Source organism: Pan paniscus, chromosome 5 (assembly GCF_029289425.2).
Source record: "Pan paniscus chromosome 5, NHGRI_mPanPan1-v2.0_pri, whole genome shotgun sequence".
Classification (NCBI taxonomy): domain Eukaryota; kingdom Metazoa; phylum Chordata; class Mammalia; order Primates; family Hominidae; genus Pan; species Pan paniscus.
This window is the reverse complement of record NC_073254.2, coordinates 162,115,925-162,141,122: the sequence shown is the minus strand read 5'-3', so window position 1 is coordinate 162,141,122 and position 25,198 is coordinate 162,115,925. Positions and strand designations below refer to the sequence as shown.

Below are 25,198 nucleotides of genomic sequence, written 5' to 3'. Positions count from 1 at the left end.
AACTTGAGGTCAGGAGTTTTGAGACCGGCCTGGCCAACATGGTCAAACTCCATCTCTACCAAAATATACAAAAAAACTAGCCAGGCGCGTTTAGCGTGTGCCTGTAGTCCTAGCTACGTGGGAGGCTGACGTAAGAGAATTGCTTGAACCTGGGAGGTGGGGGTTGCAGCAAGCCGAGAGATCACGCCACTGCGATGCACTCCAGCCTGGGTGACAGAGTGAGACCCTGTCTCAACTTAAAAAAAAAAAAAAGGAGGGGTTTTTCACTTATAAAAGGATGAGCCAAAGGCCATCTATAATAATGTGGAACAAGATATGATGGCATATGCAAAGATACTTGAACATACTTTAATTAACACTCATAACCCCTCTGGAAGTATACAGCAAATAAATGAAAATAAATTATGTCTAGTTTTTCCTCAGGTATAATGGCTTTGTTTGTTTGTTGCCAAGGGAAAGAACTAAAATGACAACGCAGACACGCAAATGAATAAAATGGTATTTTAACCATAACCAGAAAATAAATGATCAGTGTTTAACTTACAGCTTCTAACTGATCCATTAACTTTGATAAAAATTTGCGACATTCAGGAGTTTTACTATCGATCTTCATTCCAGTCTGCATTGCGTATAAACGACCTAGAAAGAAAAGTAAGATAATTTGAACAATTTCATGTTTAAACATCCATGTTTATGTGTTTAATATATAATTGCTAATAAATAATTTAAAATTCAAGTAAATTTAGAAATAAAACTGATTTACTATGGAAGTTATAAACCTAAAAAGCACAAAAATATTATCCAAAGAATGCAAGACATTCATGATAAATTTTTTTTATCAAATAAGGCCTTCTCTTTTGGTATTATGTTAAAAAAAAAAAAAAAAAGAGGACTAGGTATGTCCTAAGCTGTCAAAGGCACCTATAATTTAATTGGTAAGACAGAGCACACAGCAAACAACCGTATGTACAAGAGCACCTGCCAAGTGCCAAATAAGTGATACTGACAAAATATTCAAAATGGGCTGGGATAGTGGGAAATGAGACTTGAACTGAGGTTTATAGAAAGAATTGCTATAGTAATTTTACATATACTCTCTCTTTGAATAAATATACCTTCTCTTTAAAAAGTTAATAAAAACAACTGAGATAAGGCTAAACCTAAATAGCTGTCACCACAATTTCAGTAGCTTTCCCAGTGATAAGAACTGTGAACAGTTCTGGTGGTAACTGCTGTTACCACTGATGTTTACATACAATGTCTGTAATTTACCCCTTACATTCAACAATATGTCCTAGAGATCTGTGTCAGTGCTAATGTTCTACAGCATGAATGCACCATGCTAACAAAAGCACATTTAGATAGCTCTCAAATTTTCATTACAACTGTTGTGCACAAATGCAACAACAAAATGCAACGAAGTTTTTGAATGAAGATTGATAGTAAAACTCCTGAATTGCAAAATACCTCCTTAGGCATAATGCAAGAGAGTTCCCAGGGGAACCAAGAGGTGAGATTCCTGGGTCATAGTCTCTGTGCCTGTTTCATTTTGAGACCTACGGTTAAGCTGCCCCCCAAAACAAAAGTATCAATACACCATTGTATCCGCAACATATACAAGCACTCATTTTGCCTAAACTCACAAAAAACTTATTAAACTTACATTCCTATCAATCTGAAGACTAAAAACACTCTGCTTGATTTTATATTTTCCTAACCACTAAAAAACTGTTAGATATTTACTGAATAGCTCTATATTCTCCTTTATGAATTAAGGATAGCTATCAAAATAAAATAATCTTCTGCCAAATTGGTTTGCTTTTAAACAAATTGACTTGTAACAATTCTTTATACAGTATGAAGTAGAGATATAACGTTCCCCCACCAAAGGGAATCTTCTATGTATTTAACCTGTCTGTACCCTAACTAGAATTTACACTCCATGATGACAAGGATATTAGTCTATTTGGTTTGCTGATGTATCCCTGGCATCTAGGACAGTGGTTGGCCCTTGATAAACATTTTCTGAATAGACAAACACATGAATGAAAGAATAGCTCATTCTGTCCTACTGATTTAAATGTCATTTTTATCATTCATTATAATATATTAAGTTTCCATGGGATAATAGGGCCCAACTCTGTATACTGCCTACCCTGCTGTGTTATTCTATGGGTCTACTGTTGTTTAATTTACTAGAGCTTTATAACAAAGTTGAATATCTGTTACTCTCAGAATTACCAATTCAATTATGGTCACATGTCAAAAATTCTCTTTAAAAATTAATATACACACGAAACAGTTACCTATTTATCATAACTGTGTTTTTAATTTTAATGGTTTTGTCCAGAGGAACTGCTTTTTAGTGCTTAGGCTTTGAGGGCTATCTCATATTACAGAGCTTGAAGTTTAATTTAATAATCATAACCACATATCAATTTTAAGAATTCGATCCATCTAGGTATTAAGGAGAAAAAAAAAAAGAGTTCCAAAAGTGTAACCGAGATACACTGCACTACCAGCGTAGTGCACTTTGCTTTCACTGCACACTAACTAGCACTGAAGATCACTTTGACATACAAAGGGATGCTAATTTGATCTCAGATCAAATGTTATCTCCTTACAAGGTAATATCTATAAATCTTAATATGCTCTTTCCTCCTCAAATTTAAGCTTACTGTATCTTACTGTATTGCCAAAATTTCCCAAAGAATATTAGGTATCTTTTCTCTTATTTTTAAGAGGATGCTTCTAGCAGAAAGTAGGATCAGTTCCACGCCAGGTGGCTCATATTCCCCTAAGAGAGCCAACACCCTACGCTATACTGAAGCTAGCTAGGCCTTTGAGACCCATATGATCCCAGGGATTGGCAAAACAATTGGCTAGAGTATGGAAAATAAAATATTAGCATTTCTATTGATATTTTATCTAATTCTTTAAAAATTTCTATTTTATATATCTCTTATAATACAGTATTAGTACATCAATATGTAAATATAATTCATAAATAATTTACATAACATATTGCAGATTTGTATTCAATGTTTTTTCTAACTCATATGGATAGGTGATCAAAAGGTTGAGACTTGCTGCTTTATGGCATCCTCACTCCTCTCAATTATGAACTATGTTTTCTTGCCCCAACCTAGCCCATGCCTCTTCCCCACACCCCCATGCCTTCTACCAAAATCTCGTGGAACCACTGCTTTTCATCAGCATACTCCTCTACATTTTCTGATTCCTTCTCCTTCTCTGTCTTAATTAAAAGCAGTTGTCACTTGAAGAAATCATTGTATTTGCAGTCTTCTTTAGTAACTTAAAAAAAAAATTTCTCACATACCTCTTTAGGACTGGCAAGCTGCTATATTATTACTAAGGAGTTGTAACATACCTAGCCAAAAGAGTACATTTCCCAGTATTCTCCAAAGCAAAATATGGCCATGTAACCAAGACTAATATTATATTCCCAGAAATAGTTAGGAAAGACTGTTGCAATGTCTCCATAAAAGGGGGAATGACAGCAGGGAAAGATCTTGCAGATCCTCTCCCTTTTTTCCTCCCTACTACCTAGAATATAAATACTAGATGACTGAAGCCCTAGTACCTATCTTGGGCTACAAAGCAACCTTGGAAGTGTGCTGGCTGGTAAATTTGAAACTGGAATCAGCTGGGGTCCCTGATGACTTAATGGAATTGGTATACTAACATAGGGTACTGCCAACATCAGACTTTCTTTACATGAAAGAGTAAATCCTTACTTTACTTAGCCATTGTTATTTTGGATTTTCTGCAATAAGCAAGTAAATTGAATTCAAATGTAAACACAGCTCATGTTCTCAATTCTTATTGACCCCTGACCTCCAACAATTTTATGTGCTCTCTTTCACTCAGTGGTCATTCTATAATTAAACTGCCACCTCAAACTACTGCCAAAATCAAGACATCAAGCGCCCACTCTCTAAACATAATCTCCTCTTCTTCCAACATTCAACTATGCACATTACTACAGGTTTCCAGTTCCCTGGCTTCTTACTACTACTTCATTATGACCAGTCTTCTCCCCTTTAACTTCCCTCTGCAACTAGCTTTGATGTTACATTTTAAGAACTTTATTTTACTATCTCCTTCTACCTCTAAATTTTTTATTACATCCCTCTGGCAAAAGCATACTCATACATAAACCCAACTATCTTCTTTCTCTATATCTGCATCCAAGCAGCAGAAACTGATGACAGATTGTCATCATTACAAATATCATAATTATCAGTCTCAAATGGGCTTGATACTTGCTTTCCCAACATCCCAAATGACTATTTCAAACACACTTTAATCTCTAAGACAACCAACTTACCCAAACATACATACACATCAGGTAATTATTCATGATCTAAATGTACACTGGCCAATATGATAAAATAATAATTTGAAGGATGGTACCGACAGTGTCATCTCCCCACAGGTCTTTCTCTCTTTTTAACCATAGTAGTGAACACTATGTGAGGCCTACCATTCATGGAGCAGAGTTAGCTACTTGATAGATCAATTTTGGGAAGAAATATAGGGAACAACCTAGACAGTAGAGAAATAAGGTTGATTCCTAAGACTGCCCTTGGCTTTAGTGACAGCCATCTCAGGATGTAACCATTAAGCAAACATGCAGATAATTAACGCAGCACATACAAATATAAACAAAATATTCACTTCCTGTCCTTTAGAAGTTAACCTAATCCAGATAACTAATAGTTAAACACAGTGTAATTATAATATAGTTTAATTAGCCTGGCCTACGTTCATTTTTTTCTTAGTTTGTGTGCATATGTAGTCTTTGCAATTACAAGGACATTATTATATGGTAATATCTTTAATTGAAGAATTGGATCCTCTCAGCATTAAAAGATTTAGGACAAAAATTGGCCTGGCTTTTATATTTCTAAATATCTTACACTGCAAAGAATTCTTAAGTACAAAAAATTTACCATAAGATACGTTTTCTACTATTAATAAAAAGGAAAATTCCTTGAATTCACTTAAGAAAACTCAGTTTAAGTACACTAAAACATCTTTTTGCCACAGGAATGAAAAAAGGATCTCTTTCATAAAGAACTCTGAGACAAGCAATTCATTCTAGCAGCAGCAATACGATGAAAAATTAATGTCTAACATGGAAAATACCTACAAAAACAGAACAAATAAACATTTAGCTAAAATCATCTATAAGAAAATATATTTGATTTATTTCATCAAGGAAATGTGTTTATTTTTATGAATAAATATTATTTGATGATGAGTAATGAGGCATATTTGCAAAAGGATTAAATACTTTCCAACTTGACTTTAATTTAATGTGAGACATTTAGAAAACAAACATTTACTAATTCTGAAGGTATACGTAATCCAAAGTTCCTTAGAATTTGAACATTAACATTCTAACACATCCTTGCTTATCCATAAGAACATAAAACTATGAAATACGCATGATAAAAACACACGCAAAAAGATACAAAAGCAACTGTGGGGAGTGAGGCTTTGATAGGTTAAAAAATGTGGCACTCAATAGAATACATATTGATACACAAAAGCAAATTTTATTCCAAAAAATAGAACTGAATGTTATTGTATTCCTAAATATATTGCAGATCTTTTCTATATGGTTAGTATTATCCTTTGTGAAGGGATTTCTGTGTCAAAGATTATTACACAGTTTTTGTACAAAATATATCTAACTACTTTCCAAATTAAATAATTTAGGCACACTATTTGACCCAAAAAAGGGGGGGGAAGGAAGGAAGCATGAATGAATGCCTGCTAATAAAGAATACTTACTTCACTCATCCCTTCATTAAATAAATACTTTTGGAACTCCTGTCGTAACAACAATTTTAAGAAAAAGCCACTCCTGACTTCCTATTAAATGATGTAATGAAAATCAAAGTATAGGGTAAGAATATCTGGCTTTTTCATTGTCCAAAGAATAAAAAGATAATCAGTGGGATTCTGATATTATTGTGCTGACACATGGCAAACACTAAGTGATGATTTGATTATTAAAATGAGAACACAGATTCTACTTCTGGCCTTGATGAAGTAACTACGGTTATCATCCCACTGTAAACAGAAAAAATCTGAACAAAATATATGTAACAAGTTTTCAGACAACAGAGATAGAGGAAGACCATGATACCTGGAGAAAGGAAACAAATGAGGTGGCACCAATGATCAGCCCAGCATTCTGCCCGGAGGCACACGCCAAACTAAGGCCCAGGAAGAGGAGTCCCAAGCAGAAAACAGTCCTCTTGAGTTGAAAAAATACACTGGAGTGAATTCAGGGAGACTGAGGCAGTCGTACATTAAGGGGCAGAGGTCTAAAGAAAAGGGAGCTATGCAGGAAAAAACCCAGAAATCTGAATAAGGGTAACCTGGAGACTCAGCTGAATACTAACATATGGTGTGCAGGGGGAAGCTCCTCAAGGCCAAAGAATGAACAAAACCTGTTCAATAAGTTGAATGTTCCCAATGCACACACAGGGTTAGAATGCATTCAAGCTCCAACCAGAGAGAGCGAAGAGTTCTATATGTTACTCTGGGTATTCAGTAGAGAATCCAAGATGGGCATACTTTTGTAGCGGTGTTAAACTCTCCCTAAAGCAAAGGCTACTTTAGACCTACCCTGAAAAGCTAAAAACAAACAAAAAAACAATACACAAAACAATCAAACTGAACTCCAAATTACTTGTTGGCCAGATTGAATCCCTTCAAAGAAAGACGACAAACTCCAGACATTCAAGAATGTAAAATTCACAATGTCCTACTGCCAGTCAAAAATTACTAAAGAGGCCAACAGATAGGAAAATGTGATCCATAAGAAGAAAAAATATAAGCCAACAGTATGAGATCAAACAATGACAAAATAATAAAAACAGAAGATAGTGACATTAACATACTAGAGAACTATAGAAAGCATTTAAAGAAAACCATGAATAGAAAGGAGAAATGGAATATACACAAAGGAATCCAAATGAAACTTCTAGAGGTAAAATATATATCGGCCGGGCACGGTGGCTCACGCCTGTAATCCCAGCACTTTGGGAGGCCGAGGTGGGTGGATCATGAGATCAGGAGATCGAGACCATCCTGGCCAACACAGTGAAACCCTGTCTCTACTAAAAATACAAAACATTAGCTGGGTGTGGTGGCAGGCGCCTGTAGTCCCAGCTACTAGGGAGGCTGCGGCAGGAAAATTGCTTGAACCCAGGAGGCAGAAGTTGCAGTGAGCTGAGATTGCATCACTGCATTCCAGCCTGGCAACAGAGCAAGACTTTGTCTCAAAATAATAATAATAATAATAATAATAATAATAATAATACCTGAAATGAAAAATTCAGTGGATAGGATTAACAGTATAGACACCAAAAAAGAAAAGATTAGTAAACTCTGGAACATTGCAATATAAACTACCCAAAGTAGTTTATATAATTTTTGAGATGGGGTCTCGTTCTGTTGCCCAGGTTGGAGTGCAGTGGCACAATCTCAGCTCACTGCAACCTCCACTTCCTGGGCGCAGATGGTTCTTCCACCTCAGCCTCCCAAGTAGCTGAGACTACAGGTGCGGGACACCATGACTGGGTAATTTCTTATTGTATTTTTGGTAGAGACAGGGTTTCACCATGTTGCCTAGGCTGGTCTCCAACTCCTGAGCTCATGTGATCTACCCATCTCGGCCTCCCAAGGTGCTGAGATTACAGGCATGAGCCACCATGCCCAACCAATACCAGATTTAAAACTTGGATCTTCATGAGTACTGAAAATGATATTTATGTCGCAAAATATAAAAATTTTTATTTTTACATTTTATAAATTTCTTTAAAAGAGAATAGTTAAAAAATATATAAGGTTTATGGTATACGTATAAATACAATGTATGACAACTATAGGCAAAGGACATGAGAGGGGAAAAGACAGTAAAGATCTTTCCTTAAATATTAGGTGGTATATTATGAGACAGTAGACTATGATAAGCTATGGTAAGCATTCTAGAGCAACCACTAAAAAAATAAAAGAGGAATATCTAGTAACTTCACAGTGGAGGTATGACAGAATTCTAAAAGAACTTCGATTATCAAAAAGGCAGAAAAAGGAGAAAGAAGAAACAAACAACAAATGAGACATAGAAAACCAATAGCAAGACTTAAACCCAAACATACTCATTACATTAATTATAAATGTTTTAAACATTGCAATTAAAAGGTAGAGGTTGTTATAATGGATAAAAACATAAGATCCAGCAATATACTATTGATAAGATCCCACTGAACTGGAATAATAATAACTTGATAATAACTAATATCAAACGAGTAATCGCCATGGATCATGTATTCATTTAGTCACATAAAAATAGAAAAATTGATTAATCCACCAAAAAATTTTGTGAAGTTGATCTTATTATTATCCTGAGTATATTAATAAAAAACCTGAAACTCATAAGGTCATGCAGGCCATAAACGATAGGCTAGGATTTGACTCAGGCAGTGTGGCTCCAGAGTCTTACCCTGCATCCAGCAAGATGTCTCTCTTCATATACACATATAAAATTATATATAACCACAAATGTTATATACATTGCAACATGTAATTTGTTTGCACCCTTCATTTTTACATTATGCTGTGGGCTATGGCAGCTTTTGTAATAAATGTAACTCCATATATCTTTGACAGTTACATAATATAAACTTTCCATACTGATAGGTATTTAGATTTTCCATTATACTGCCTCTCGGGGGAGCTACAAAAGTGTGGAGGCTTTTTTTTTTTTTTTTAACTTCTATTTTAAAATGCAATGTCTGGGGGTACTACCACCATTTAAAACAGTAATATCCTGAAAGGTACTGGGCAGCCCTGACAACAAAGAATTGCTCCTCCAAGACTTGTTAAGGGTCACCAAGTAGAAACAATAATAAATTGAGGTTAAAAAAAAAAACCCCAAATAGTAAAAACATAAAAATCTGACAAGCCACAGAAAAATAAATATAAAAAAACATAAAAAATGTAAATGTAACAGCCCAATGAAGAATTTCAGTGAAAGTAGGAACTTATATCAAGCATGGTTATTGAAATCTACTATATATATACCTCGACTGTTCAAGAGTATATAAGCTTCCACTTTGAACAACCAAATATAATTGTCATAGAAGACAAACCTTATCAAAGATGCTTAAACCTGTATGAATGCCAAAAAAGAAATGAAAGTTAAGAATGTGTTATCTGACTCCACAGCCCCTTCAACTTTACGGTTTTTTCTAAAGAGATGTAAAATGAGTTGACATTACTCAAAAAGGAAAGAAATAATTTTTACAAAATAAAACTCATGTTTGCATATATGTTCACAAAAACAAACTTAAGAGGAATGGAAGGCTAACGGATAAATCAGTAGTCCAACATTCTGTGTGTTTATTGTCACTGCTACAGTAAAGTACCCTGAGAAAGCTTATTAATAAAAAAAAGTAAGTAATCAAGCAATAAGACTATAGACTCTAGTTTATCATTCAGGAACCAGCAAAGACTGAAAGGAACTGCTTCTCTTTATTGGTTTAGTTAAACTTGTCTGAATGAATTTAAAATCCAATTTCTATGTGATTAACCCAACAAAAAATAGTAAGAGGCAAGTTATTATTATTATCATTTTTTTGAGACGGAGTCTCGCTCTGTCACCAGGCTGGAGTGCAGTGGCGCAATCTCGGCTCACTGCCACCTCTGCCTCCTGGGTTCAAGCGATTCTTCTGCCTCAGCCTCCTGAGTAGCTGGGACTACAGGTAAACGCTACCACGCCCGGCTAATTTTTGTATTTTTAGTAGACAGGGTTTCACCATATTGGCCAGGCTGGTCTTGAACTTCTGACCTCGTGATCTGCCCACCTGGGCCTCCCAAAGTGCTAGGAGTACAGGCATAAGCAAGTGATTGTTAATGCTAATAATATCCATGTAGTTTACCATCTATCGATAAAGAAATCCATTGTTATTTAGCATTTACACTAAATTAACATTTTCTACTGGTATGTCCTGTAACATCTCAGAACTGAAATAACTTTATATATACTTACAGCTTCCTGAACAACTATACCGTATTTAATTTTCTGATGATGATATCAACAAATGAAGACTCTTGAGACTGTGTGTATACTTTATCTGGAAGTTTATTAACTTTACAATGTCACCCCCTAGAGGAAGCTTTAAAAATTGAAACTTGAAATTTTATACATTTAGTTACTCACGGCAAACTGAAAAAGGAAGGGGAAAGTTCTGAGTTTAGCTTTATCTACAGCACCAAACCTGGCAGAATCAAAATATTTATCTAACAGTGCCCACTTTTAGTAAAGATTCAAATATTTTCCGGCTTCATTAAAGAAAAATAAAGAGATGGAGCTCAGAGACATACTATTAACAGAAAGCATCTCCTTCATTTTCCACTCTCCACTTAGGGGAATCTCCGAGATTTTTTCACTGGCTTTTTTGCCTTTTTCTTTTGCCATGGATTGTACTAGTCCCTTTCCCCTCAGTTACTCTGTGGCTCACTCAATAACTGGTTCTCTAATTACTAGCTACTACCAACAATTTTTCATTCAACCGTTTTTTTTTAATCTGACTTTGTTTATTCGGGTCTTGGTTCTATCACTTAGTAACAGAAGGACCAGAAAGACTGTGAGGCAGACATCCTGAAAGAAAGCACTGTTAAAATGCCAATCAGCTACAGGAATGCTAGTTGTCTGCCTTATTAGGTGACAACTGTATGGCCATACTTCCCTCTAGGGACCACAACTGCCTTAAAATTCAGGTCAATTTGGCTAACACTTTTTGAGCACCTGTTCTTTATTATGTAAATATCTCTAGTGGCCTAGCACTACCAGGCAGAGTAAATGAATAAAAACTGGTAGCACAGTGTAAGCCTTCCTCAGTTTACAGTCTAGAAGAAAGACAAGCAAATGAAAAAGCAATTACGGTAAAGCTACACCAAGGCATAAAGAACAAAAAGAAACACCTTAAAACTAGGATACTTAAGAAAAGGCCTCCCAGAGAAAGTGACTTTCAAGCTAGTACCCGAAGGATAAAAATCTAGTGAGTGTGGTGGGGAAGAGAAGAGGTGTCAAGGCAGATAAAGTAGAATGTTAAAAGGCTTGGAGACAACCAAGTGCCTAATGTTCTAGTAACAAAATGAAATTAATTTGATTAAAACTACAAAAGGTGATTCAGAACTCAAATCATGAGGGGTCGCTGAAGACAAAGATTTCTTCAGATAGACATATGGAACTGCATGTATAATAATTCCGTATTCCACACTTTCATATAAACCTTCCCTCATGTTATAAAAGATGCTTTGTAATGTTTAAACAATTACATTACTTTCTATGCAGTGGATATAACATAATTTACTTAACCATTTCCACAATGATATATATTTTAGGTTATTTTGAGCTTATCATAAATGTATAAATAATCATTCAGGAAATTCTGCATAAAGGTCTTACTAAATGTATAGTTATTTCCTGAACACGTTTCCCCAAACTGGAATTACTGAATTAGATACTCTACATTTTGCCAAAATGCTTTCCAAACTTTGTACCAATCACACAGCCATGTCAGCAAGGATCTGAACGCGTACTCATTTGTACTGAGTCATATTTTTACAGTCAAAAATTGTTATTTCACTTTAATTTACATTTATTACTAACTAGGATGAATGCTTAACTCTAGCTAATAAATTTCAAAATACAGTAGAAATGAAAGATATTCTAGAAAACTACTATATCAAGAATGGCTCAAGAGGAAAATATTTTTCTAATAGAAGAAATTGAGAAATATAAAAAAGCACAAAGTTCTGCTGTATCAATGATTTTTTTAAATCTAAAGAAAGCGGTAAATCTGCTTGCGTTTTTAATCCAACTCACATTTGAGGAAAAGGAGTAATTTTCTCAACAATATCTAAGAAACCAGAGTAACGTTGTTACTAAAAATCTCAAAATGATAATGTAACTATAATATATTAAGAACTCTCAAACTCAAAAATAATGAGCAAAAACATGAAGACATTTTACTGAAGATGATACCCATATGGTAAATAAGCACATGAAAAGGTTTTCAACTGTATTAGCTATCAGGGAAATAAAAACTAAAACCATAATGAGATATCACTGTACCTATTAAGAATGACTAATTAAAAATAGTGACACAAAATGCTGGTGAGAATGAACAGAAACTCTATCACTTATTCATGTGTTGCCAATAAGAGTGTAAAATGGTACAGATGCTCTGCAAAACAGTTTGACAGCTTCTTATAAAACTAAACATGCAATTACCATATGATCTAGCAACTGAATTTGTGGGCATTTATCCCAGGGAAATGGAAACTAGGGTCACACAAAAACTATACGTGATTATATTCACTTTATTCATACTTGTCACAAATTTAAAACACTTAAATGTCTTCAATGATTAAACTGTTACACTGTAGTATACACATAGGGTGAAATTCTACTGAGCATTAAAAAAGGAATAAACTTGGATAAATCTCCAGAGATTATGCCAAATGAAAAAAGCCAATCCCAAAAGCTTATATATGATTTCATTTAATAGAACATTTTAAATGATAAAACTTTAGAAATGGACAACAAGTTACTGGCTACCAGGGGATGGGGGTGAGGTAGCGAAAAGGAGAAGGCAGGTTATATTAATAAAAGGGCAACAAGGGGAATTCTTAATTATTCTCTATCTTGACTATGGTAATGGGTACAGGAATGTACACCTGACAAAGCTGTTTAGAACTAAATATACACACACACACACACAAATACATGTAAAACTGACAAAGCCTGAATAAACCAGTGAATTGTACCAATGCCAATATTCTGGTTATGGTACATTATTATAGTTTTGCAAGATATTATCATTGGGGGACATTGGGTAAAGGGTACACAGAATCTCTCTGTAATATTTCTTACAACTACATGTGCTGCACATGGACCTACAACTATTTCAAAAGAAAAAGTTTAATTAAAAGAAAATGCAAAAACTAATAGGATTCTTTCCAGAAATGGAGGGATGTTTCAAATATGAGAGAATTTACTATTTTGCTGCTACTTACATTAAAAAGTTCAAACACATAAACAATAAGCCTATTAGCATTTCCATAGACGGCCAAAAGTAATTTGATATACATTATTTCAACATTCATTCCTGATTTAAAAAGAAAACAAAAGACCAACCAACTTCGAAATGTAGGAATATTAAGGTAATTTTAAAAAGTGATAAAACACTAGAAAATTCCCATTAAGGCCAGAAGTGAATCATTTTTGGAAATGATATAAATACTAGAAAGGATAGGGCACAAGGTGTAAATCATATGATAATATGACCTATGACTCAATCTAAAATTCATTATAAACATAGTAAGGTAATGAGTTAGAGTATTAGGATTGTTTCCATTCTATTTTGTCATTGATTTGTGGTAGAACATTAAAAAAAAAGCTATGAATTACTGTATAGTTTGTTTACTCAATCAACAGATAAGTTTTACAGGTTATCTAACATGTCTTAGATACTATATTAGGAGGTGGACATTCAATGATCATCACACGACATACTTCTTGTTCTCATAGAGTTTACATTTTAGTGGACTATTAGTAATATTTAGAGAGGAGGCATTCATTAAGAATTTGTAAATTCCATTTATGTGTCAGGTGGTAAAAAAAGAAAAAGATAATCCCTGTCCTCCAGGAGAATCAAGATTGAAAGATAAACAGATGTTTATATTATAACACATGTGATGCGGGGCACACAAGAACAATTTCTAGATCATCTTTAAGAGGTCATGAAAAATAATCTGTAAGAAGTAAAATCTGCACTGAGTCAGTAAGTTAGTCAAATTAATAGGAATGCAGAAGGATCCCTGGCAGAGGGTAGCACATAGCCCATGGAGCTTTTATGAATCAGCAAGTAGTTTAGCAAAATACTCTTGAATTTTTTTCTCACAAAAAAAAGTTTCCTTGCTCTAGGAATTTATAAAATTATTATATGCTCTAAGATTATAGAAATGTATCCCTTCACATGTTTTTATGTTGATGTCTACACCTTTTCATGAGAAGGTTAAACAGGTATAAAAAATGTGATTTCTATACTACATCAAATATTGACATCTAAAAGTTGTATCTTTGAAACTAAACTATCATAGCAACTGGATATTTATCACTTTTTAAAATACAAACAGTACTTTTTTAACAGAAATTTTACATTGTTATGAATTAAATCAAATATTTATGTATTATTTATTGCCATAATGAGGAAGAGTAGACTATTGGGGTTCTGTTGTTATTTTTTATTTTTATAAATTAAATTCACAAAAAACAATCCCCCCAAATCCCAGTTTTTCCCATGTTACACAGCAAAATCACCAAATTCTTTAAGTTATTTCTGAGTTACAGGCTAAAAACCATATAACCACCTATCATCAAATATTTTAAATAAATTCTAAGCTGACAATTAAATTAGGCCCACTTTAAAATTTGTTTAAAAATTAAAAAGGATTTATTACCCCATCATTACTCATTTTCTCAATTCCTGTGATGTATGCAAAAAGATATTACAAAGATTCATCATCTTCTTTCAATCAGAGCCTTCTTATTTATTGTAGGATGCAGAAAGGATTGGGAAAACTTGAAATACTTGTTCCAACATCCCTCAGCGAAAAAAAAAAAATAGTAATAACAAATAAGGTTCAATCTCATCAGCTGCTTTACTTCTTCTTTTTCTTATTATTTTTTGAGACGAAGTCTTGCTCCTGTTCCCCAGGTTGGAGTGCAATTGCACGATCTCAGCTCACTGCAACCTCCACCTCCAGGTTCAAGCAATTCTCCTGCCTCAGCCTCCCCAGTAGCTGGGATTACAGGCACCTGCCACCACACCCAGCTAATTTCTGTATTTTTAGTAGAGATGGGGTTTCACCATATTGGCCAGGCTGATCTTGAACTCCTGACCTTGGGTGATCTGCCTGCCTCGGCCTCCCAAAGTGCTGGGATTACAGGCATGAGCCACCGTGCTCGGACAAGCTGTTTTAAATGTACTTCCAGAAGAACAAAACAAAACAAAAAACCTCAGAGCCGAAGATTTTAGCTCATTTAGTTTAAAGAGAATGTCTACCACACTGTTTAATGGCAATGCCAGTTGCTAACACCAAACTAATCAGCCAAGTAAGAGTTACTTTTTCAGAGAAATACAATATTCCAGTTGGAATGTCAACTCATGTCCCCATTTTATTTCTAAATTCTAATTATAAAATAGCAATAAGCTGCAGAGCCTTGCAGGAGCTTGTTTGGATGAAACAAGGTACTCTCATCTTCAGTATTTCTCCTTTGTTCTTGGTTTTGCTCTCAACCCAAGAATGGTATTCTTTAATAATGAATACAGAATGAGGCAGTAAGGTCATCTCATGAAAATTTTTATCATTTTGAGAATTCAGAATACTGCAACACAGGACCGGTTTTAACATAAGGCATTACCCTTAACAGATATATGTATAAATGTAAGAGACTCTGAAAGACTGAGATTTCCCACTGTGGTCCCTCCATGTCCCTGTCCCTACAGCTAATCTTCCTCACATCTTCTTGCTCATGACCTTGGCCCCAAACTGTTCCTCCTCACCCTCTTGATAAAATCCAAGATGACCTAACAATGGCTGCTAATATCGCAGAATAACTCCTCCCTCTTCTGAGATCCACTGACCAACTGTTCCTGAAAAGAGACAAACTCCAGGTGACTCCCTGCATCCCCCATAAACAACTCCAGGTGACTCCCTGCATCCCCCTTATACAAAGTTCTACCCCCTTCCCCTCAAATTAGAATGCTCTTTTGGAACCTTTCATGCTTAGCTTTTTTTTTTTTTTTGGAGATGGAGTTTTGCTCTTGCTGCCCAGGCTGGAGTGCAATGGCACGATCTCAGCTTACTGCGACTTCTGCCTCCCAGGTTCAAGTGATTCTCCTGCCTCAGCCTCCCAAGTAGCTAGGATTATAGGCATGCGCCACCACACCCAGCTAATTTTGTATTTTTAGTACAGACAGGGTTTCTTCATGTTGGTCAGGCTGGTCTTGAACTCCCGAATGAAGGTTTATTCTTTGCTCTGGCTGGTTTTCTTCAATGTAAGACCAGGAAAGATAGGAAGGTCTATCCAATGCCTTAATTAATGGAGGCTTCACTAACATGGGTAATTTGAATTGTCTCTTTTGTCTGGACACCCTGGAGGATTTTCCACCTTCTCTTTCAAGGCAATACAACATAAAAGCACTCAGGATGCGTGATAGTATGCCGTTCTTCATTAAAGTGGGAGAAGGACAACTGTGAACAGCATGTAGGAAAAGATAAGCAGCATATTATATACTACTTTGCTACCCTGACCACAGGAGCTTTGTTAAGATCAGTTTTTGGAAGGAAAACATGGAAGTCAAGAATTGGAAAATTGATTCCTTTGGAATTATTTGCCTACTCCAGTTTGAAGAGCGCTGGTCTAGCACTACTAGCCCACAATTGTAAGGAAAGAAGTCACTAAGAGCAGTGTTCTGTTGAAAAGCAGAATCAGGCCCACAAATATAGCAGCTACAGATGTTATCAAACAGCAAACATAAATCCATATATTTAAAGTGTTCACAGAAATAGAATGGTTAAAAATATCAGTAACAAGAAACTATCAGAAATGGCCAGGCCAATATGAAAACCAAAAGAGAACACTAAAATAAAAAATTAAAGTAGAAATTCAATAAAAGGGTTAAACAATAAAATATAGGGAGGTGAAGATAGACCTCAAGAAATTACACAGAATGCAGCACAGGAAGACAAAGATAAAAAAAAATGACAGAATCAAGAGACAAGGAAGTTAAATGGGAGAAGTGCAAAACATGTCTAATCAAACTTTTATGAGAGAATAGAAATATAAGCAATATTTGAACAAATAATAGTAGAGAAAATTTTCCAAAATTGATTAAAAACACCCATCTACAGATTTAGAAAGCCAAAGTCCCAAACAAATACACAAAAAGAAATGAAAGCCTATAAAATCAGAAGGTTAAGTCCTAAGAGATTCATACAATGATTGATAACATTTTTAAATTAAGAACTTCTGAACATCAAAGGTCTTCAGAGTGAAAAATCAAACTGAAATGGGAGAAGATATTTACAACACATATAACAAAGGATTAACATCTAACATTATTAAGACAAGACTGTGACAGATAAATGGGCAAAAGCAATAAACAAGTATTTCAAAACCGAATCACAAATGGTTAATTAACATATGAAAAGATGCTAAACCTCATTAAGACTCAGAGAATTGCAGATTTCGCTCCAATGAGACACCACCATTTCACACCCACCAGATTGTCAAAAATTAAAAAGTTTAATAACATCAAATGTGATACGCATATTAGTGTTCATTTTATTATTCCTTAAACTGTCTGCACATTACATATGCTTTTATATGTACATGTTTCATAACTAAAATTGTTAAGTGTCACCTGAGCAATAAAAATATTTCTTCATAAGCCTGATGAGAGCAGTTTCAGTGAAATACTGGGCATGAAAACCAGACTGCATGGGCTGAAAGGCTCTACAAGATAAAGGCGTAAAGCTAACTTAGGGACAACTATTTCAAACTTACCTATAAGGCTGGAAAAGCAGAGCTGCAACTTTAGGGAATGATATGGTGAGAGTTTCTGTTATATTTTTAAATAAAGGAAACTGGATTAGGTTTAGAAAAATCTAGAGGGAAAGGACGACAGTGAATAAGGTGTCCCTGGTTTGTCACAAAGATACATGATACAGGGATCAGGAACAGGAATTTCCTTTAGGGATGAGAGATTCTTTGACCTTATCCCATCACTCCCAAGCCCCATCCACTCCAGTCACAATAGTCTACTTACTCCTCCTTCCAGCAAGCCTCTACTTCGGGACTTTTATAACCTCTATGGAGAATACTCTTTCCCAGATGGTGCAAGGCATGCCTTTCACTCTTTTATTTCCCCAAATGTCAATTCAGTGAAGTGTTCCTGACCACTATGAAACTGAAATCCCATCTGCACTCCCTGCCACCACTACTCCTGATACTCTTATTCCTTTTCCTTGCTCTTTTTCATAAGCTTTTAATACTCTATGTATGATAGACTCTATATTGTTGAAACTCTCTACCTCCATTGTATGTAAGCTCCAAAAAATGCAGCAAATGTAGTCACAGCGCCTACTAATGCTTGATACAAAGGTAGCTCAATGAACACATACTGAATGAATATGGACCCTGCTTGAGGAAACTGAAGAACAAGTATAATAAAAATGATGCTGTAAAATTTGAACAAAATGAAGTAATGCACAGAGAATAATCAATTTGCTGCCCACAGAAGAGGTGACATTTGGGTTAGATCTTGAATCATGAGTTTGCCAAGTGCAAGAAAAAGGTGCACATTCCAAGAGAGTGGAACATGGTAGGTCTGAAAAGGCCTTGCACATTTGAGAAACAGGGTACATTTGGAGTATGGCAGAGATAACAGTGACCAGATTTTAGCTAACCTTACAATATACACAACAATGGACGCATTATATCCAACTTCTCAACTCTAAATATCCTTTTCAGAATTATAATTGTCCAGTTACTTGTTTTATTTGCAGTAAAGTTAAGAGTACAGAATACAAAATAAAGTTAACACAGAATTACTGGTACTCCCTTTACTCACTACAAGTTTAAGCAGAGTTAACCTATATTTTTTTAAATCAAACTGTAAATTCAACGTATAACACTCAAAGTGAAAATACTGCTTTCAAAGGTCTCAACAGCGGGTATTATTCAAAGAAGTCAAAACTAAAAATTCTGCATGGTAGGAGAGAGCAGCTGGGTGGGGAAAGGTCAAATTCAACTGCTTATTTAGTAGCAGATACTCCCCATTTAACCAAATGAGTTTCTGATTGGGCTTGCATGCTGTCATAAATAATATTCACTTATTACTATGTTTTCAACTAGTCTATCGTCCTTTTATCCACATCACTCCTTCTTTCGGACACTCACCTTCGTTTTAAACCTAACTCAATTTATTTTCAGGATTCCTATTTGAGACAAGAGGCTCTTGGATGTACACACACAGAGAAAACCTTGGAAGATTATATTCCACAGTTCAAGAGCCTGTGTAGTCAGTACTGGAGCATTTAAGCACAAGATAGGAGAAGCAGTGGACACCATGGTGTTTTGGGATTCCTACTGCCAGAGGGTGGGAACCCAGGGAGTTCCCTGGGTAGGCTCGAGGTCAAAGCTCAGGTTTAAAGCGAGGGGGGCGGGGCATGCCCCAAGAACCTCAGGGAGGTGTGTGGGCCCTAAAATGCAACTGGGAAAGAAGGGGCGCGGCCACTCGGAAAGACTCACAGTAATAAGCCACCACAGGGTCTCGCTTGTCATGCTCCTGAGCCGTCCTCAGATGATGCTGTATGCTCTTGAACTGTGCGGGGAGCGGGGGCAGCGGTGCAAGCGCGGCCATCTCTACTCACCACTTCCTACTCGCGCGCCACCGGCACTTCCGCTTCCGTCTGGGCGGTAGCGCGCACGAGCGTTCAGAGCAAATGCTGCCCACTCTTCCGTTGCTCAGCGACGTCAAGTCAACTACGGATCCCCAGCTGGGACAACCTCAGGGTGCTTGGCTCTCGGCGGTTAGAACCCACAGAAGACCCGAGCATTTTGGCGCTTATGCCGCGCATGGCGCTAGCGCTCTCTGCTGGTAGGAGGAAGGGTTTTTGTTTTGTTTTGCTTTTTTGTTTGGTTTGTTGTTTGTGGCAAAAGGAAGGATAGAAAAGGAAAAACAAGAAAATAATGTATGTTGACTGGGAGAAAGTATAAAGGCGAGAATTGCCTTTGGCGTCATTCAGGAATTACCACTTCCAGTTAATATGCCACATTAATATTCCATATAGCAGTGTCCTTTAGAAGCCTTTTTGATTTTAGAAACTTTAATTTCAATACTTGCATGAGAGAGAAATAATGTGTTTAAATTGTAAATTAAATTTTTCTATGTTGACATACTGGATAAAATAATCAGATTTCGCGCCAAATTAAGCTAAACATATGAAGCTTAAAGAAGATTGAACTTTTGTTCTCAGCTGGCTAGTACGTATTTTAGTGAATGAATAATCTGTAGATCACCTTTTTTTTTCTGGAGAGTGATTAACAATTTGTAAAGTATTTTCATATTTATTATCTTGTCTTAATGTAAGATAGGGTGTTTGGGACGTTTTCAACGCTGGTAACTCTTAACCATTGTACAGTAGGCATCACTTTTCCTTCTACCCTCAATGACTTCAATTCTCTTCCTCTCCTCTCCATCCCATACTTACATCTTTCAGGACTGTACACTTTATTTACTTCCTCCAATAACCTTCTTTATTTTATCTCAGTCCTCAGTTTTGACAATTCGTCTTAAAACTAGTTTTCACTGAAATCACACTATCCCAAGAGCCAAAATCTCCAGCTCGGAAATTCCCCTCTGCCTACTATTTTCTGATCACTCTCTCACCCCCAGAAGAAACCGCTCCATGTCCTCATATTATCCCACTCCACATACGTTGTCTAGACCTATTTGCAAAGTCCATCATCTTATTCTGGGTCGGGCTTTTTTACTCAGCCTGAAACTCAGTTCTGTCTTCTTCCCCAATCTCAGCGGCATATTTCCTACCACTGGAGAATGTGTGGTTTCTTTCTCTTTCTCTTACTCCCACTATTTGGACTTTCCAGTCAAAAGTTGCTAGATTGGTAGAGAAATCAATGAAGAAAAGCAGAGTTGGATAACCATAACTGTTTTCTTTCTATACTCACAACTTTTCATTTATTTGTTTCCTATTACTTCTTGATTCTCAACTGCAGCTGCCCTTAAAGATCAACTTTAAAGCCCACTCCAGGCATTCTCACTTAATTGTTCTAGGTGGGATCCTAAATGTCAGTATCTTTAAAAGGTCCTCATGTAATTTTAATGTTACGTCTAGGGTTAAGGACCAGTGCTGTAGTCCACAGATGGTGTTTCAAACTTCTCTCGCTCTATTCAAGCTAGGCACTCAGCCCCAATTTCCTTGGTCTACAACAGCATTTCCTGCTACTGAGATTAAGGCCACCACCAGATATGAATTATTTTGCCTTGCCTCTACCACAACTTAATAATAACTAGCTAGCAGCATTTGCTGAGCATCAACTATGTATCATGCATGTTTCTAGGGTCTTTATATTAATTTATTTAATTTGCACCACAACCCTATGAGGAACATATCATTATTATTTTACAGATGAGAAAAATAAGACACATAGAATCTAGATAACTTGCACTAGGTCACAGCCAGGAAGGATGAGTATTCCACATTAAAATCTAGGTATTTTGGTTTCAGAGCCTGTGCACCTAGCCATTACTACTTGACTATGATGTCTTTCTAGATCTTATGTTTTATCTTTTCTCTATTCCATCATCTTATGTCTGAGAAACAAATGTTCCTCTTCCTGGTAGAAGGCTGCACCTTCCTGTTATTCTCCTGATCTCCCCCTTCAGAAGTGAATTTTGCCACTCTTTCTCATTTGCATACATTCATGCGTACTCTTATTTGCATACCCTCATGAGCAGGACTGAGGGAAAAATAAGAAAGTGAAATGGTTGGAATTGGATTTTACTCTCTGATCTGCCAACACATGCTCTTTTCTTTTCTTTTCTCCTTCCTTTTTTCTTTCTTTCTTTTTTTTTTTAGATAGGTTCTCACTCTGTCACCTAAGCTGGAGTGCAGCACACTATCAGAGCTCGCTGCAGTCTTGGACTCCTGGGCTCAAGGATCTTCTTGCCTCAGCCTCCTGAGTAACTGGGACCACAGGCACATAACACTATGGCTAATTATTATTATTTTGTTGCCTAGGCAGGTCTCGAACTCTTAGTCTCAAGTGATACTCCTGCCTCGGCCTCCCAAAGTGCTGAGATTACAGACAAGAGCCTCATGCTCTCTTCTTTCTAAATATGCTAACCCTTTCATGAGATGATAATTGATTTGATGGAGAACAGTACAGAGACAGTGATAGTGTAACACACATTGAAATTATGCTATGAAACAAATATTAATGACTGTGAGGTTGCTTTTTCTTGTTTTACTATGATATTTTACTAGAAAGACCTAAATTCTTCTTCTCCATTCATCTCAGACCAGTTTCTGAAGGATCTGACATCACCCTCTAGGACTGGGCTAGAACCTTGGCAAGTAAGGGGAGGGCAGAGCTGTAGAACAAAATAGGGGGTGAGGGCAACCATAGGAAGAAGAAAATGGAGAGAAACTAGAGCTGACAGGTGTTTTGATGGGAAAAAATGTTTTGCACCATCCCCTAGATACACACATGTATGTGTGATCATCTGACAATAAAAATATTCTGTGTCAGTTTGGTCAGAACCATCTTGTTGGCAAATGACAGGGCATCAGTCAATGTAATCAGGATAATATATATATCTATAGCTGTATCTTTTTAATATACTGTATGTGGTAGAAATTTGGTTTCCAGTATCATGAGACTAACATCCTATTATTTTAGCATCCCCCCAAGTAGAAATAATTTTTCCTTAAATTTTCCAGCAGAAGAATGATAGGGAAGACCCTGAAAACTTGGCCAGGACCATTTGCCACCCCATCCGCCCATGGCTGGGACATGTAGACACTATAAACATTGCATTTTATGTTTTAAACACGGATATTTAATTGTTCCGGCACATTTAAAACAATAAGCTAACTATATACGAGCAAACATATTTCCAGTCTCTTGATTGTTCCCATTCCATATGCCTATCTTCATGCCCGGTCCACATGATTTTGATTATTGTACCTTTAAAGAAGTCTTCAGAGTATGTAGTGTAAGTCCTCTGTCTGTTTTTTTTTTTCCTTTGCTTTTGCAAAATTGTGTTGGCTATTCTACGTCTCCTGTATTTCCATATAAATTTTAGAAACAGCTTGTCAATTTCTATATAAGTTTCCTAGGATTTTGACTGGAATTATATTGAATTTACAGATCAGTTTATAATGACTAAAGTTACAAATGAGTAAGACTGCCAAGCCTTACTCGACATGGTTTATTTTTCCACTTAAAATGGTGCAGTGGTTCATGCCTGTAATTCCAGCACTTTGGGAAGCTGAGGAGAGTGGATCACCTGAGGTCAGGAGATTGTGATCAGCCTGGCCAACATGGAGAAACCCCGGCTCTACTAAAAGTACAAAATTAGCAGGGTGTGGTGGCACATGCCTGTAATCCCAGCTACTTGGGATACTGAGGCAAGAGAATTGCTTGAACCCGGGAGGCAGAGGTGGCAGTGAGCCAAGATTGTGCCACTGCACTCCAGCCTGGGCGACAGAGCGAGACTCCATCTCAAAAAATAAAAAATAAAATTAAAATTAAAATTAAAATTAAAAAGTCTTTAATTATTTTCATCACTGTTTTGTAGTTTCCATTGTACAGGTCTAGCACATATTTTGAAAAATTTATCCCTATGCATTTCATATTTTTTATTGCATTGTAAATGATTTTTTTACATTTAAATTTTATTTTTTATTACTCTATAGAAAAATTATTCCTCATAAGTTTATTTATATATATTTTTAAAGTTAGAGTCTTGTTCCGCCCCCCAGGCTAGAGGGCAGTGGTGCAATCATAGCTTACTGCAGCCTCAAACTCCTGGGCTCAAGTCATCCTCTTACCTCAGCCTCTGGAGTAGCTGGGACTGCAGGCAGGCACCACCATGCCTGGCTAATTTTCTTATTTTTTGTAGAGGTGGAGTCTTGCTATATTGCCTAGGCTAATCTCAAACTCCTAGACTCAAGCGATCCTACTGGCTTCACCTCTAAAAGTGCTGGGATTACAGGCATGAACCACAGTGCTTGGCCTATAAATTTAATTTTTTGGAACGTTCTTTAGAATTTTCTATGTACATGATCATGTCTGTGAATAAAGATTTATTATTTTGCAATTCATATATTGTTTGTGTTATTGTACTTATTGCATAAATATATATTTATATATATATGTTTATTTTGTTTTTGTCTTATTGACTTCCAGTTCAACGTTAAACACAAATGGAAAAAGTAGAGAGCCTTGCCTGTTTTGAGACTACAGGGGAAATTGTTAATTTCCGTAAGTTTCCTTAGATGCTATTTATCAAGCTTAGGTAGATCTCATTTAAAGTGAGAGGTTTAGGGTTTTTGGTTTGTTTCATTATAAATGGGTGTTTATAATATAACTTTTCATTCCTGGGGTAAACCCCACCTAATGTGATGTATTATTTTTATATATATTGCTGGATCCTATTTGTAAATATATTTTTGCTAAGAATTTTTAATATCAACATTATGCTAGCCTCCTTACATGAAATGGCAAATATTCTCTTCTAATTCCTAAAAAAGATTTTGGAGTATTATTTCTTCCTTAAACATTTAGTGGAATTCACCACTGAATTCATCAGGGCCTGGCATTTCTTTATGGGAAGGCTTTGGATTTAAAATTTTAAAAATCGATATATGGATAGTCATATTTTTTGTTTATGTCTGTCAATTTTTAGTAGTTTGGAATTTATAATTTTTTTCATCTAAGTATCAAAAACTTATTGACCTAACATTGTTCAGGATGTTTCCTTACAATCGCTTCAAGGTTTTACTACAATGTCCCTTTTCTGATTTATCTTATGGATGATTTTCATTTTCTCCCTTATTATCTCATATTATCAAACCAGAAATTTATAAGTTTTATTAATCTTTTCAAAGAACCAGATTTTGGTTTAATTGATTTTCTCTATTGTCTTTGGGTTTTATATCACTGTGTTTTATACTCGTATTTTTATTTGCATCCTTCTATTTAATTTGTATTGAAATTATCTTTTAAAAACTTCAGGCCGGGCGTGGTGGCTCATGCCTGTAATCTCAGCACTTTGGGAGGCCGAGGCCGGTGAATCGCGGGGTCAGGAGTTCGAGACAGCCTGGCCAACATGGTGAAACCCCATCTCTACTAAAAATACAAAAAATTAGCTGGGTGTAGTGGCGGGTGCCTGTAATCCCAGCTATTCGGGAGGCTGAGGCAGGAGAATCGCTTGAACCCAGGATGCAGAGGTTGCAGTGAGTCGTGATCGCAACACTGCACTCCAGC

The 25,198-nt window shown here is 36.1% G+C and overlaps 2 protein-coding genes across 3 annotated transcripts in view; one reads left to right on the top strand and one right to left on the bottom strand.

Moving 5' to 3' along the window:
• VTA1 (vesicle trafficking 1) overlaps positions 1 to 19,664 on the bottom strand; it is a 73,446-nt gene extending 53,782 nt beyond the window's left edge. The window contains exons 1-2 of the mRNA XM_003827712.5: positions 19,433 to 19,664; positions 545 to 639 (exon numbers count right to left, since the gene is read on the bottom strand). Of these exons, the coding sequence (XP_003827760.1) occupies positions 545 to 639; positions 19,433 to 19,544 (207 nt within the window). The 5' untranslated portion in view covers positions 19,545 to 19,664. The remainder of the gene's footprint in view (positions 1 to 544; positions 640 to 19,432) is intronic.
• NMBR (neuromedin B receptor) overlaps positions 19,495 to 25,198 on the top strand; it is an 87,770-nt gene continuing 82,066 nt past the window's right edge. Inside the window, exon 1 of one of the 2 annotated variants that reach the window (XM_024929158.5) lies at positions 19,495 to 19,781. In XM_024929158.5, coding sequence (XP_024784926.4) covers positions 19,495 to 19,781 — 287 coding nt within the window. Of the gene's footprint in view, positions 19,782 to 24,117; positions 24,194 to 25,198 lie in introns of those variants that run through there. The other variant, XM_055114163.2, reaches the window with a different exon arrangement.